The following is a 14,056-nucleotide window of genomic DNA, read 5'->3' on the forward strand; positions in this document are numbered from 1 at the left end:
CTTTTGTTTATTGGCTGTTTTTTGATTATTGATTTGATTTCATTAATAACAATTAGTCTGTTTAGATTTTCTTTTTCTTGTTGATTCAATCTTGGAACATTCTATGTTTCCATTAATGTATTCGTTTCTTCCAGATTGTCCAATTCGGTGGCATATAATTCTTCGTAGTATGTTTTTTAATAATCTTTTCATATCTCTGGTGTCAATTGTGATTTTTCCTATTTCATTTCTGCTTTTATTGGATCATTTCTCTTTTTTTATTGCGGAGTATGATTAAAGGTTTATCAATTTTGTTTATCTTTTGAAAGAACCAGTTCTTGGTTTTATGGATTTTTTTGTATTGTTATTTTAGACCCTATTTCCGCTTTGATTTTTATTATTTCTTTTCTTCTACTCACTTTGGGCTTTGTTTGTTGTTCTTTTTTTAGTTCCCTTAGGTGTAAGTTTAGATTGTTCACTTGAAATTTTTCTTGTATCTTGAGGTAGATCTATATTCCTATGAATTTCTCTCTTAGGACTGTTTTGACTGTCCCATAGATTTTTGGGTTTGTGTTTTTATTTTTATTTTTCTGAAGGTATCTTTTGAGATCTTTCTTGATCTTATTGTTAATCCATTCATAGTTGTGTATTATTTAACCTTTATGTATTTGTGTGTTTCAGTTTTTTTTTCTTGTAATTGATTTCTAATTTCACACTATTGCGGTTGGTGAAGAGTTTTGATATGATTTTGTTCCTAAATTTATTGAGACTTGTTTTGTGGCCTATCATGTTGTCTGTCCTGGAAAATGTTCCATGTGTACTTGAGAAGAATGTGTATTCTTCCTTCTGGGGGTGAGATGCTCAAAAAATATTAATTAAATTTATCTGCCACTTTTTTCATGTTCATTTTCTATCTGGGAGGTCAATCCATTGATGTCATTGAGGTATTAAAGTCTCTTTATGTTCATCAATATATAGGTGCTCCTGTGTTGGGTGCATGAATGTTTACGAGGGTTATATCCATTTGTTGGATTGATCCCTTTATTATTATGAAATGTCTTTCTTTGTCTCTTGTTATAGCTGTTGTTTTAAAGTTTATTTTGTCTAAGTATTACTACCCCGGCTTTTATTTTATTTTATGTTTATTTGGAGGAAATATTTTTTTTATCTCTTTCAGTCTGTGTATGTCTTTCAGTCAGAAGTGGGTCTCTTGTAGATAACATATGTATGGATCTTGTTTTCTTATCCATTCAGCTACTCTGTGTCTTTTAATTGGAACATTTAATCCACTTACATTTAAAGTGATTATTTATAGGTATGTAGGCATTTCCATTTTATTCATATTTATGTTCTCCCTCCCCCACTTCCTCCCCGCTTCTCCTTCAAGAATCCTTTTTACATTCCTTGTAATGTTGGTTTGGTGGCAGTGAATTCCTTCAGCTTTTTCTTGTTTGGGAAGGTCTTTATCTGTCCTTCAATTTTAAATGATAGCCTTGCAGGGTAGAGTAGTCTTGGTTGTAGGTCCTTGCTTTTCATCACTGTTAATATTTTGTGGCAATCCTTTCTGGCCTTTCCTCTGACAGTCTTAGGCGAGCTCCCTAGAAGGTAACTAATTGCTTTTCTCTTACTGCTTTTAAGATTCTCTTTGTCTTTAACCTTTGGCATTTTAATTATGGTGTGTCTTGGTGTGGGCCCCTTTTGGCTTCATCTTGTTGGGGACTCTCTGTGCTTCCTGGGATTGTATGTCTATTTCCTTCACTAGATCGGGAAAGTTTTCTGTTCTTATTTTTTCAAATAGGTTTTCAATTTCTTGCTTTCTTCTCCTTCTGGTACCCCTATGACGCGAACGTCGTTATGTCTGATGTTATCCTAGAGGTCTCTTATGCTATCCTCATTTAAAGATTTTTTTCTTTGCTGTTCTGAGTGGGTATTTTCTGGTACCTTGATTTCTTCTAGTGTAGTCTTCATTTCAGTTATTGTATTCTTCATATCCAGCTGTTTTGAACTGTGCATCTATTATGTTTGTCTCCATTTTGTTTAGTTCTTTTTCTGGAGCTTTGTTCTTTATTTTCATTTGGGACATATTTCTTTGTCTCCTCATTTTGGATGCCTCTCTGTGTTTGTTTCTATGTATTAGGTAGATCTGTTACGCCTCCCAGTCTTGGCAGGGTATCCTTATGTAGTAGGTGTCCTGTGGGGCCCAGTCTCCCTAATCACCTGAGCTGGGTGCTCCAGGCGTGTCCCTTGTGTAGGCTGCGTGTGCCTTCCTTTTGTAGTTGAGCCTTGTTTTGCTATTGGAATGTCAGTGAGTGAGATTGTTCCTAGGCTGACTGGCTGTGAGGATTGGCCATGATACAGTTTACAAAGTGCTCTGCGGGGTTGACCCCACAGAGTAAGATTTGCCTCATCAGGCTCTGGTGACTGATGAGACCACCCTTTGGGTGTGCTGCTTATGGGATGATAATTGGGTGGTGCTTTGTTGCGTCTGAAGCCAGGCGTGTTGGTTCTGGGGCCTTTTGGGGGGTGCTCCAGTGCCGGTCAAGGTCAGCTGCAGCTTATAACAGGCTTGAGGCTACCTGGTAGGAGCTACAAAGTGATCTGTGGTTGGTAAGTGCCTGTTCTGGGCCTGGAGGTGCATGAGAGAGGACACACTGCAAACTGAGTCTGGCTGTCAGCAGTACTGGACCTGAGGCAGCTGAGTAAAAGGTACGGAACACCCTGTGGCCTGATTCTGCCTGCTGCAGCCTGCCTGCTGCTTGTAAGGATCAGTGGCTGAAAGAGCCTCGAGCAGTATGTGAGTTGGATAAGGGAGGATCTCAGGGAGATCTATAGGGTAGGGTTAGTGGTGTTCAACAGGTTAATGCAGATTCAGATTCGGCCCTAGTTCTGAGTGTGGGGCCACTCAGCTAAAGTCCGGGGGCACACAGAAGCCTGCTGGGGCCTGTAGTTCTTTGAGAGTTTTTTTAAGAAAGAAGGCAACACAGGCAGAGGTTGGCTGCTTGCTGCTGAAAGACCTGCTGGTGCTTGAGTTGGTTTGGGCTGGGTCCCAGGGAGTCACCATGCTGGAGACTTTTTAGGCCTATGCAGATTCAGATTTGGCTATATAGGATGAGGGCTCAACACAGGAAAGGTGGCATCCAGCTACACAGGAAGAGGGCCCAACGCAGGGACAATGGCAACTGTCCCTCTAGCCCTGAAGCCACACAACTCAGTCTCTCCCTGTATGTCTTTGGTATCTCTCGCACCACTGTTCCTCCGTCAGAGCCCAGGATGAGTACCTGGCAGCAAGAGAGTCTGTGTGCCAGCCCTTTAAGAGGATGCCTGGCCTTCCAGTAGTCTTTTATCTCACTGGGACAGGTGGAATCCCTGCTGATTTTCACAGCTAGATGTCAGGGCTCTCTTCCTGGCACTGGTGCTCCAGCCAGGGGAGCCTGCTGTGGGGCTGGGACCTCTTCTCAGGGAGGACTTCAGCTGATATATCCCTATCGATTCTCCTACAGTCAGCTGATATATCCCTATTGATTCTTCTTCCAGTCTAGACGTGGCTTTTCTGTATCCCTAGTCATAGTACCCTCTGTTCAACTAGTCCTCAGATGGTTCTTCAGATTATTCTACAGTTTAGTTGTAATTTTGGTGTGATCGTGGTAGGAGTCCACAACAGCATTTTCCTACTCTGTCACCTTGAGACTCCAACCGAGCCCTTATATCTTTACAGTGCAGTGATTGGTCTCATTGGTAATGCAAAATCTAATATGATCATTTCTACCCCTACAGAGTTGGAATAATATAGGACAAAACTAGTGATAACTAGTGATATAGATGATCTTCTGTGAATTCAGATGTCAGTTTGAAGTATGGAGTTTGCAAAGCCTTAGGGCTGAGATTTGCAAGATAGATGGAGTAGATTTTCTTCTTCTTACCTTTTCCCAAAGGCAAAGCATATCATTACTCTTAGCTTAGAAATTATAGTACTGGTTCATACAGAATTTTCCCCTCCAGTATTATTTTAACAAACAGATTGCTTATAAATTGGTCAAATCCTGAAAGGAAATAGGATTATATACTCAAAGATATACTTACTTTTTCATTCAGTAATTCCACTCTGGGAACCAAAAGCACTGATGTTTTACTGCACCATTTTCCAAGTAGCAAGACTAAACAAAACCCTAAGAAGAAGCTAAATGTCTAATATTTAGATAATAGAATATTATGTGACCATTCACATAAAAATTGTAAATACTTTGTAGAAACTACCTTATAGTGTTATAGGATTAATATTAAGTTGGAAGATATAACACAAGTAAGGTGTAAGTAAGTATCTCTAAGGGCAGGGCCTGAGTCTTGCTCACTGTAACATCTCCTAGAATAGTGACCGACATATAATAGGTGTTTATTAGATTCATTGAATTAATAAATAAAACTTATGTTTGGAATTTTGTATATATTTTATGAATATGATCTTAAGGGAAATAGACCAAAATCAAAATAGATTTGTTGCTGAGTTGGGGTAGTGATTGTGTTAAAAAGATTTTCTTTAATACTATGGCACCAACTTTTTAATTTAAAAAACTTAAAGTGTTATATTTATGGTTATTCTTGCTTATTGTCTAAATCCAAATTACCTCAAACAATAAATCAGGCTTGGAACCTCTGCTTTTGAGCAGGAATATATTTTAATAAAATTATTTTTTTATTTATATATTAGCTAATTTATTGTCTGTCTCTTTGTACGATGTAAACTATGTCATCGGGGACCTTGCCTGTTTTTTCACTACTGTGTCTGTAGTGCCTGAATCATAGTAGGTGCTCAGTAAAATATCTGTTGAATGGATAAATGGTAAATCTGAATTCAGATATGTCAAATGTGGATTTAAAATTCGTATGGCATTTTAAAATATTTTTGCACATAGTTAACGCAAATATTTTATCACCTGTACAAATGTACTTTTTGGTAATTATAGCATTTCTTTTTCAGAGGACCTTACAAGTTCTGCTACCTGATCTTGCTGCCAAAGCAAGCCCTGCAGCTTCTGCTCTCATTCGAACTTTAGGAAAACAATTAAATGTCAATCGTAGAGAGATTTTAATAAATAACTTCAAATATATTTTTTCTCACTTGGTATGTTCCTGTTCCAAGGATGAATTAGAACGTGCCCTTCATTATCTGAAGGTAATTAAATATCTATATTTTATTCTTGTTTAAATTAGCATTATAGGAAAGCTGTGGTAACAGCTTTCTTGTAGGCAGGAGAGTGGGTAATTTATAGCCTATCCTAGAGTTGTGTAAGTTCAAATAGTATTATGTAAATAAGCTTTGTCCTGGGCCTAGAGGAGCTTATTAAATAGAATTATTATTTTGTATTTTCTTTGATCGTGTCACCATAATGGCATATGATAATCACCCATTCATGGATCAGGTTCTCAGCTAATTTCATTTTAGAATTTTTTAATTGATTGGAATTGTAAGTTGACTAATAATACGCATGCAGTTATATCCGTAGAAAGAGGCAATTTCCTTCAGTTATTTGATTTGGTTAATTAGTGCTCTGATTATAATTTGACCCAGTTTCTTGCTAGTTGTTTACTTTAAAATTATAGCTTGTGCTTCTTCTTTGGTGTTACACTAGCAACGATATCTTTGAGGAATATGAGACTACATGGGAAGAGGAGAACCTGTCAGATATGCACATGTGATTCTACTATTTTCTCTGATGTTAATTTATTTCATGTGTTTTATGATATGGTAGCAATAGCTCTCTTTCTGTATGAGAGTTATTGAATATTGAGTATATTTATTCATTTTGAGAAAATCTGTATTATAGAAGTGGAATGATAATTTATAGAATGCTTACTACATGTCAGAAATTTTGCTAAACAATTAATATGGATCATCTCAATCACAGTTACCCAATGAGATAAAGATACTATTATTTTTCCATTTTATAGTTGAGAAAACTAAGGCAGTGGGGTAATATTAGATAAGTTGTTCAAGTCGCGGCACAACTAATAAGTGACAAAGCTGGAATTTAAATTTTAGCAATCTGACTAAAAAGATTGTGCTCCAAAGTCATTGTACTATATTTCTTCTCAGGGTTTATGTATATATGAATAATGAGTTGATGTATTTTAAGACCTTATAGAAAACTAAGACTTTTTAAAAAATTTTTATTTCAACATAAGATCTGATCATTTCTCTTTATTACCTATAGCCCATGGGAGACCTACCAGGAGAGATCAAGATTAGAATCATTTTCCAGTGCCTTTTAAAAATATTATTAGTAAATCTCGTCACCTGATCTAGAGCTCCAGATTTACTAATAATGTGTTAAAATCAATATATTTATTTCCAGGATGTTAGTATGAATAAAAAAACTTTAATTTTTAAAAAATATGTCTTTGGATTAGAATGAAACAGAAATTGAACTGGGGAGCCTGTTGAGACAAGATTTCCAAGGATTGCATAATGAGTTATTGCTACGTATTGGAGAACACTATCAACAGGTTTTCAATGGTTTGTCAATACTTGCCTCATTTGCATCTAGTGATGATCCATATCAGGGCCCAAGAGATATCATATCACCTGAACTAATGGTAAGGAATATGTTTTATGTGGATTTTTTCCCTCTCATTATGAAATTGGAGAAACAAGTGTTTGTACATTTTTTAAATGCTAGAGATTAGTTTAAATTTTAAATTGGGATTTTTATTTTGAAAACATTGATGATTTAAATTGCAATGTCATAGCAGGGCATTAATAACAAATTAATGTTGAAAATATGTTTTTAAATGATTTTAAATTTTACTTTTTCGCTGAGTAAAAGCGCTTATTTTTCTTCACTACTTTTGAACAATAGATTGGAATACATTTGTAGCTCCCCTGCAACTACCCCTTCTCTAGCACAATATACTAACCTTATCAGTTCTAACTATATTTAAATCCATTGTTGGATTTCAGAGAAATTAGAAGATATACTGTCCCTTTTTATCTTTTCCTATCTTAAATTTGTAATTGAAATCACTTTACTATTTTATTTTGTCATCTGAAAAAAATATGTAATTCCTCAGGCTTATTACTATTTTTTCCTCTTGACTGTTCTCATTCCTTCAAGAGATTTAAAGGACTATCAGCAAAATACCTTGAGAGATTTCTATGTCTGCTTTCTCATTTCCCATTCATTCTTTAGCTCATTCTATCCCAACTCTGTTCTCACTATTCTACTGAAATTCTTGTCAAAGTCAAAATTAGTCTTCCTGCTGTTAAATCACTTCTCTTTTTCTATCTTATTCAACCTTTCAGTAGCATTCAATACAACTGGCCTATGTAGCATCTGTGACACCACATTTTCTCGATTTCCCTTTTGCTTCACTGTCCACTCATTTTTAGTCTGTATTGGCTCTTTCTTTCTACTTTATCCCCTAAATGTTAGATTGATTCAGGACTTATGTAATTGGGTCTTTTTCTGTTGACATTCTCTCTCTAATTGAGAAAGAATCTGGTCTTATTTTGTCCTTTGCTTTAACATGACATATTTTGATGATTTTATAGTTGAAATTCCAGTCCAAACTTCTCCTGTGCTTTGGACTTATGGATTCATGCAAGTTAGGTTCTAGCAAGAAACAAATGGCACACACAAAAATTTTTAACCAAAAATTTAATAAAGGGGCCATTTTCATTGTTATGGGCAAGGTTAAGAGAACGGGCAGGGAATGTTAAGGACCCCTAGGAATAGGAAAAGCAGAAAACATATGCTCCCCTTAGAGGGATGTGGCCACTGCCAAAACCACCTCAAAGCCCAGAGGGAGCAGGAAATTTAAATACCATGCTCTTTCATACTGCCCTGTGTTCCTCCATTGGTGCTTCCTGTTGACTGAATTTAATGGGAAGCCAGAGGGTAAGGGATCTTGAGTGATGAAATCTCATAAGCCTCCAGGCACAGAGTAGGGCAGAAAAGGGCAGAAAATGGATCTGAAGGTAAAAGAGGATGGCAAATAGAGATTATCCACCTTTTTCTATTTGCCTGTTTTACAAGCATCTTAAACAAGTCCATACATAACATCTTCATTAGAAATTTTTATTTTACCTCCCTGACCTGTTTATCTCCTAGTATTTCCTCAGGAAATGGTACCATTATCTACCTAGTTGTTCAAATCAAAACTTGGGAGGAATTCATGAGCCCTCCATTCTTTATAACTAAGTATCAGTAAGTCCTATCAAATCTATCTCCAAAATTTATTTTCCATCTCTGCTGCCACTACTCTTATACAAGTGACCATCTTTCTCTAGAACATCTGCAGAAACCTCCTAAATGTTTCTTCCTTTACTCTTCCCTCCCTGTATCTTTACTCAGTTATTTACACAGCATTCAAAGTGCTTTTCTCACAACTTATACTCATATTATTTCCCTACTGGAATTTATTCTATACACTTTTCATTGCTCTTAAAATCTGTAAGGTTATATGTGATCTGCATATCTTTCTACCCTCATGTTGTACAACTCTTTTCTTCCTTTCTCCTTATGTTTTAGCATTGTTTTATTTGTTTCTTAAACATGTCAAGCTTTATCCTGCTCCAGAGACTTTACACTAGATAGTCTAATGGAATAATAATACTTCAAATAATCTCCTGGATTTTTCTCATTCTTTAGATCTCAGAGGTTCCTGATCACCCTCTCTAAACTTCCTCATCTCAGTTCTTTTCTATCATGTGATCATGTTTATTTCCTTATAGCACTTACCACAAACTTATTTACTTATTTAACATCCTCCACTCATATTAGTCTCTCATGTAAACTAGTAGGGGGAAAATGGCTGCTTATCTTGTATACCTGTACCTGGCACAGTATTCCAGGCATAGATAATAAGTATTTGGTGAGTGGCAGATTAATGAACTATTTGTCTAAATGCAAGAGCTTTAATATTAGAATGTTGATGTAGAATAAGTGAGTGTCATCTATATCTGCTTTTCATTTAAGAAGCACGGGATGGAATCATGCAATTAGTTGGTTATAGATTATTAAGCCTAATATTGAGTCTTAATCCAAATCAGAAGTTCGCATATTAAATGTAATTTTAGGCTTGAAAAACACATGATTCAGTATGCTTGACAAGAGAAAAGTTTATCCCAACATCTAATCTGGAGAGACATATTAGACACCTAACTTCTTCTCCGCTATGTGCTAGTACACACCCTTCTACCTCATTCCTCCCCCGGCAGTGTATATAACCTGGAGATAATAAAATCAGGTACCTTAACATCAAGCAATGCAAATTTCTTCCAGAGTTGGAAAATACTTTAATTGCTACTCCTCTCCAGTGCTTTGTCTTTTACTTTTTCCTGGCTGTATATAAAGATTTTGAAAGAGAGGAATATTATTCTTTGTGGATTACTCGTATTCCCAGTTTGTATATTAAACAACTTAAATTTATTTTAACACTTAACTATATTCTAAGTGCTTGATGCGTGTTATCGTATTTAACCTTTACAACAACTCTATGTAACGAGTGCTTTCATTGTTCCCATTTTATAGACTCAGAGAAGTTAAGTAATTATTCAAAATTACACACTAGGAAGTGTCAAAATTGGGTTCCAAACCCAGGTCTGGCTGACTTAAAGCTCATCTCCTCTCCTCTAGGACCCTCTTTCAAGAAATAATTAACACAAAGTTCCATGGTCAGTAATACCTAGTCTGTAACTGTTGATGTCCATAGCCTTTCATTCCTTAACCTCTATACCTCAGGGGATATTGACCCCTATGTCAGACCATTGTTCTGGCAGGATACCTTTTCTTTAATCAAGAACTTTTTTCCCCCACAGCTTAGCTCTACATGCTCTAGAATGACAGTCACTTGCCTTTTTGTATTCTTCTTCTCCTTAAGAGAATAAATATCCTTTCCACTCCGGATCCTGACATGAGTCAGAGCCTGAGGATCCCATCTAGGTCATTCCATAATTCAATAGCTCATGATTTTCTTATTATACAGTACTATTTAATCATATTTTGTCATAGTCAATTTTACTAGTTTTTTAAAATACTAAATGTGAAAATATATGTATTTGGAGAAACTTAATTCACCAAGCGTTTATTTCTGTTATTCTAATAGAGTTATGTAGAATAGAAATGATGTTAGTTAAATACTTAAATTGTTGGTTTATGAAATTTGATCTGTATAAAATTGACATAATAACTTTTATTTTTTAGGCTGATTATTTACAACCCAAGTTGTTGGGCATTTTGGCCTTTTTTAACATGCAGTTGCTTAGCTCCAGTGTTGGCATTGAAGATAAGAAAATGGTAAGTAGTGATAGTTGAGTTTCAAAGTGCTGGAATAGAATTCATGTAGAATATGCAGGAGATGTGATTTCTGCTTCTATCTACAAACATTCTATATTACTGAATAACTTGTATAAGCTTTTGGGGAGTCTAAATAGAAGAATTATATCATTTCTAGTTCTTTTTAAAATAAAGGACAGAAAACCCAACTCAAACTGGCTTAAAGGAATTTGTTGGCTCTGCAACTAAAAATACAGGGATAAAACAAGGATAATATGACTTGATTTTGGATATAGTGTTCTTAGAATCAATTTCTAAGCTCAGATTGCCCTGTATTAGCTCTATGCTTAAGTACCAGGTGATGACCCTAACAGTTTCAGGTTCACATTATCACAACATGTAGCTCAGTGGGAGAAAAAGAGACCAGCAGTCCCTGATAGGTCAAACAAAAGTTGCATAGTTGAATTTATTGGTCCACATTGGTCTAATGTGGGTCATGGCCCATGGTGTTTTTGAATACCAAAAATGCTAGGTTACATATAGTAAGTAAAGTAATTTCAGTTATTTGTCAGTTTATGTTTAAATATACTTGGCACAATGAAGTTTCATTATGACTGCTATAGCAATTGGTCACCACTGGAAATTTTTGTACATAGATTAGGATAGAATTTTAAATACTGACTTGCTTTCCACCTCCACAGTCAGTAAAATTATAGTAAAAATCCACAAATGGAATTTTATTTCATTTTATTTCAATCAGTACTACCCTTCTCTAATTAACCATAAAGAGCCAAGAAAGACATGATAATTTTAAATTCTACCAACTTCAACAAACCAGTACTTGTTTTTTTGGTATCTACTGGTAAATTTAATCCCCCAAACAACTTCTAGTCCATCTCATGGTATCTTTCTTATTGTTATTCCAAGTGAGAGAATGACCTCAGATCTAAGAAAACTAGAGTTTGTTTTAAACCACAAAGAGTTTACATGTTCTGGCATAAGGTTGAATAGAGAGTTTCTTTACCCTTTCATTAGAATTTGGAGCTGTTGCTACAAGTTTGATTCTGTGTTCCACATATAATAAAATGTGTGTATTATTTTCTGGGTATGTCATCAGTTGTTTGTTTTACAAAATTCAGAATATCTTGAATTTATTACTATTTTGGTAAGATGCATGTACTACATAGCAGTACATGCATCTTATGAAGAAAATTAAACAATAGATATTATATTCTTAATAAATTTGAAAATCACTGGCTAGAACACCACCAGGACTGAAATAACAAATCACTTCTAAGGGGAAAAAAAATACAAACCAGAACTTGTATTTTTCATACTGATAATTACTACAGTAAGAAGTTGAACAAAATGAACTGACCAACATTTATTTTACCTCCTGTTGTCAGAGAATAGATACTACTCAAGATTAGGGCGAGGTGCACTTTGTCTTTAGGGCTTATCTCCTCTCAGCTTGCTTGTAGGCTTTATTTTAAAGCCCTACTTACTTTTAAGGCCTTGAACAGTTTGATATCCTTGATGAAACTGATGGGACCCAAACATGTCAGTTCTGTGAGAGTGAAGATGATGACCACATTGAGAACTGGCCTTCGATTCAAGGATGATTTTCCTGAATTGTGTTGCAGGTAAAAATGCCTGAATTCATTAGATATTTTTGCATTTCGCAGGAGCATTAATTTGCATTATTATCTCTTCCAGGAAAGTTAGGTTCAAACCATAAATAATTAACATAGACCTATTTGTATTGTATTTACTTCCTAAAAGATATTTTACCTATGAAATCTTTGAATATTGTGGGATATACAATAATAGAGTGAACCCTTACATAGCCATTTCAAAACTCAGCAGTTACCAACATTGCTAATCTCATTTAGTCTGTTCATCTCCACCTTTTTTATTGTTAGTTGGAATGTTTTAAAGAAAACCAAGTGTCACCTTATCTGACATACAAATACCTCAGAGGTAACCATCATGAGTTATGCTAATTAATAAGAATGCCTTAATATCATCTAAAACTCAGTCCATATTCAGATTTCCCCAATTTTCTCAAAGATGTGTTCCCCAAAGATGTTGGTTTGTTTGAAACAGAATCCAAATAAGATACACATGTCACATATTTGGTCGTTTGGCCCCTTAAGTATTTCTTCTTATAAACAGATTTATCCCGTAAACCTCCATATTCTTTTAGGCCGTTGAGATTTAGGCATGTAGAATTTGAGTGCTAATTTAATTTAATTTAAATATTACTGCTAATAATAAGACTACTGAATACAGGTTAAGCTTGTTGGAGAGTCTTTTTTGATCTTTAGACTAACTTTTGGAGATGTACAGCCAGAATACCATGTTTAAAAGTTATGTGCAGTAATTGTTTTCTGTGTGCATGTACCATTAACTTGATATTGTTATGTTCAGTTCTTTCAATTTGTTTAAAATTTTTAGACAAATTGAAAGAACTTAAAATTTTTGCTCTTCCCCTCTATTTTATTTAATTTTAAAATCATATAAAACATTTACATTGTCTCAAATTCAAAATTTTTTAAGTTATACTTAGAGAATTAACTTCTATTCTTGAAGTGTGTAGGAATCTATTTTTATTAACTTTTGTATAACTCCCCTCTAAGAGTATAAAACGGACACACACTCACATTTTTATTTATCTTCTCCCTGCCCCCAAAAGTAGCATATTAAGCTATTCTTAAGCATATTAGCTATTGTTTTCACCTTGCTTTTTTGACTTAATACATTACATTAATTATTTGAGTATACAGAACTGATCTTTATTACATTTTTACAGCTACCTTATAATTTTATCATTGTATGTGTCATTGTTTGTTTAGCTAATAATTTATAGAGGAATCTTTACAAATAATAAAAATAATGTGACATAACTTTTATTTGTTTTTTCATATAGAGCTTGGGATTGCTTTGTTCGTTGCCTGGATCATGCTTGTCTAGGCTCCCTTCTCAGTCATGTAATAGTAGCTTTATTACCTCTCATACACATCCAGCCTAAAGAAACTGCGGCCATGTTTCACTACCTCATAATTGAAAACAGGTATTGTGACTGAAATTGATAATAAAAATAGCGACTTTTTATTACTGTATTTTTATGTCTCAAGGTATTAAGAAGGATTACTGTTGGTAATGTGGAACTGTTCGTGTTCTTTTTAATTTAGTGTCCATCAGTAAACAAAAATAATTGACTTGCTTAAATCAATACAAATAAAGCTATTTCATTGTGACATGGCTTCCATTATAATTATATTTTAAATTCATGAATTAATAACGTAGTAACTCAAAAATAATTTTCGCCACTTTTTTTTATTTTTATTAAGTTTATTGGGGTAACATTGGTTAATACAATTGTATAATTTTCAGGTGTACATTATAATTTGACATCTGTATAGTCTATTGTGTATTTACCACCCAAAGTCTGGTTTGCTTCAGCTAACTACCATATATTTGATCCTCTTTACCCACTTCACACTCCTCCTACCCCACTATATTTGACCCCCTTTATACCGTCTACCTCCCCCTTCATCCTCCACCTCCTACCCTCTGGTAACCACTAGTCTATAGTCCATGTCCATAAGTCTCTGTTTATTTGTCCAGTTCATTTGTTGCTTTTAGGTTTATATCAGTCATATAACTGATATCATGTGATTTTCAAATTTTTCAATCTGGCTTATTTCACTTAGCATGATTATCTCGAGGTCCATCCATGTTGTTGCAAATGGCAGTATTTCATCTCTTTTTATGGCTGAGTAATATTCCATTGTATATATGTA

General features: G+C 34.8%; 1 protein-coding gene across 4 annotated transcripts in view; it reads left to right on the forward strand.

Moving 5' to 3' along the window:
• ATR (ATR serine/threonine kinase) overlaps positions 1 to 14,056 on the forward strand; it is a 135,826-nt gene that overhangs the window by 35,477 nt on the left and 86,293 nt on the right. For all 4 annotated transcript variants that reach the window (XR_896111.2, XM_011364451.2, XM_011364452.2 and 1 more), the window contains 5 exons: positions 4,955 to 5,149; positions 6,385 to 6,570; positions 10,179 to 10,271; positions 11,763 to 11,893; positions 13,180 to 13,323. Coding sequence is in view for 3 of the 4 variants with exons in the window: in XM_011364451.2 (XP_011362753.1) it covers positions 4,955 to 5,149; positions 6,385 to 6,570; positions 10,179 to 10,271; positions 11,763 to 11,893; positions 13,180 to 13,323 (749 nt within the window). In the remaining variant the exon portion in view is untranslated. The remainder of the gene's footprint in view (positions 1 to 4,954; positions 5,150 to 6,384; positions 6,571 to 10,178; positions 10,272 to 11,762; positions 11,894 to 13,179; positions 13,324 to 14,056) is intronic.

This window comes from Pteropus vampyrus, unplaced genomic scaffold (assembly GCF_000151845.1).
Source record: "Pteropus vampyrus isolate Shadow unplaced genomic scaffold, Pvam_2.0 Scaffold97, whole genome shotgun sequence".
In the NCBI taxonomy this organism is placed as follows: domain Eukaryota; kingdom Metazoa; phylum Chordata; class Mammalia; order Chiroptera; family Pteropodidae; genus Pteropus; species Pteropus vampyrus.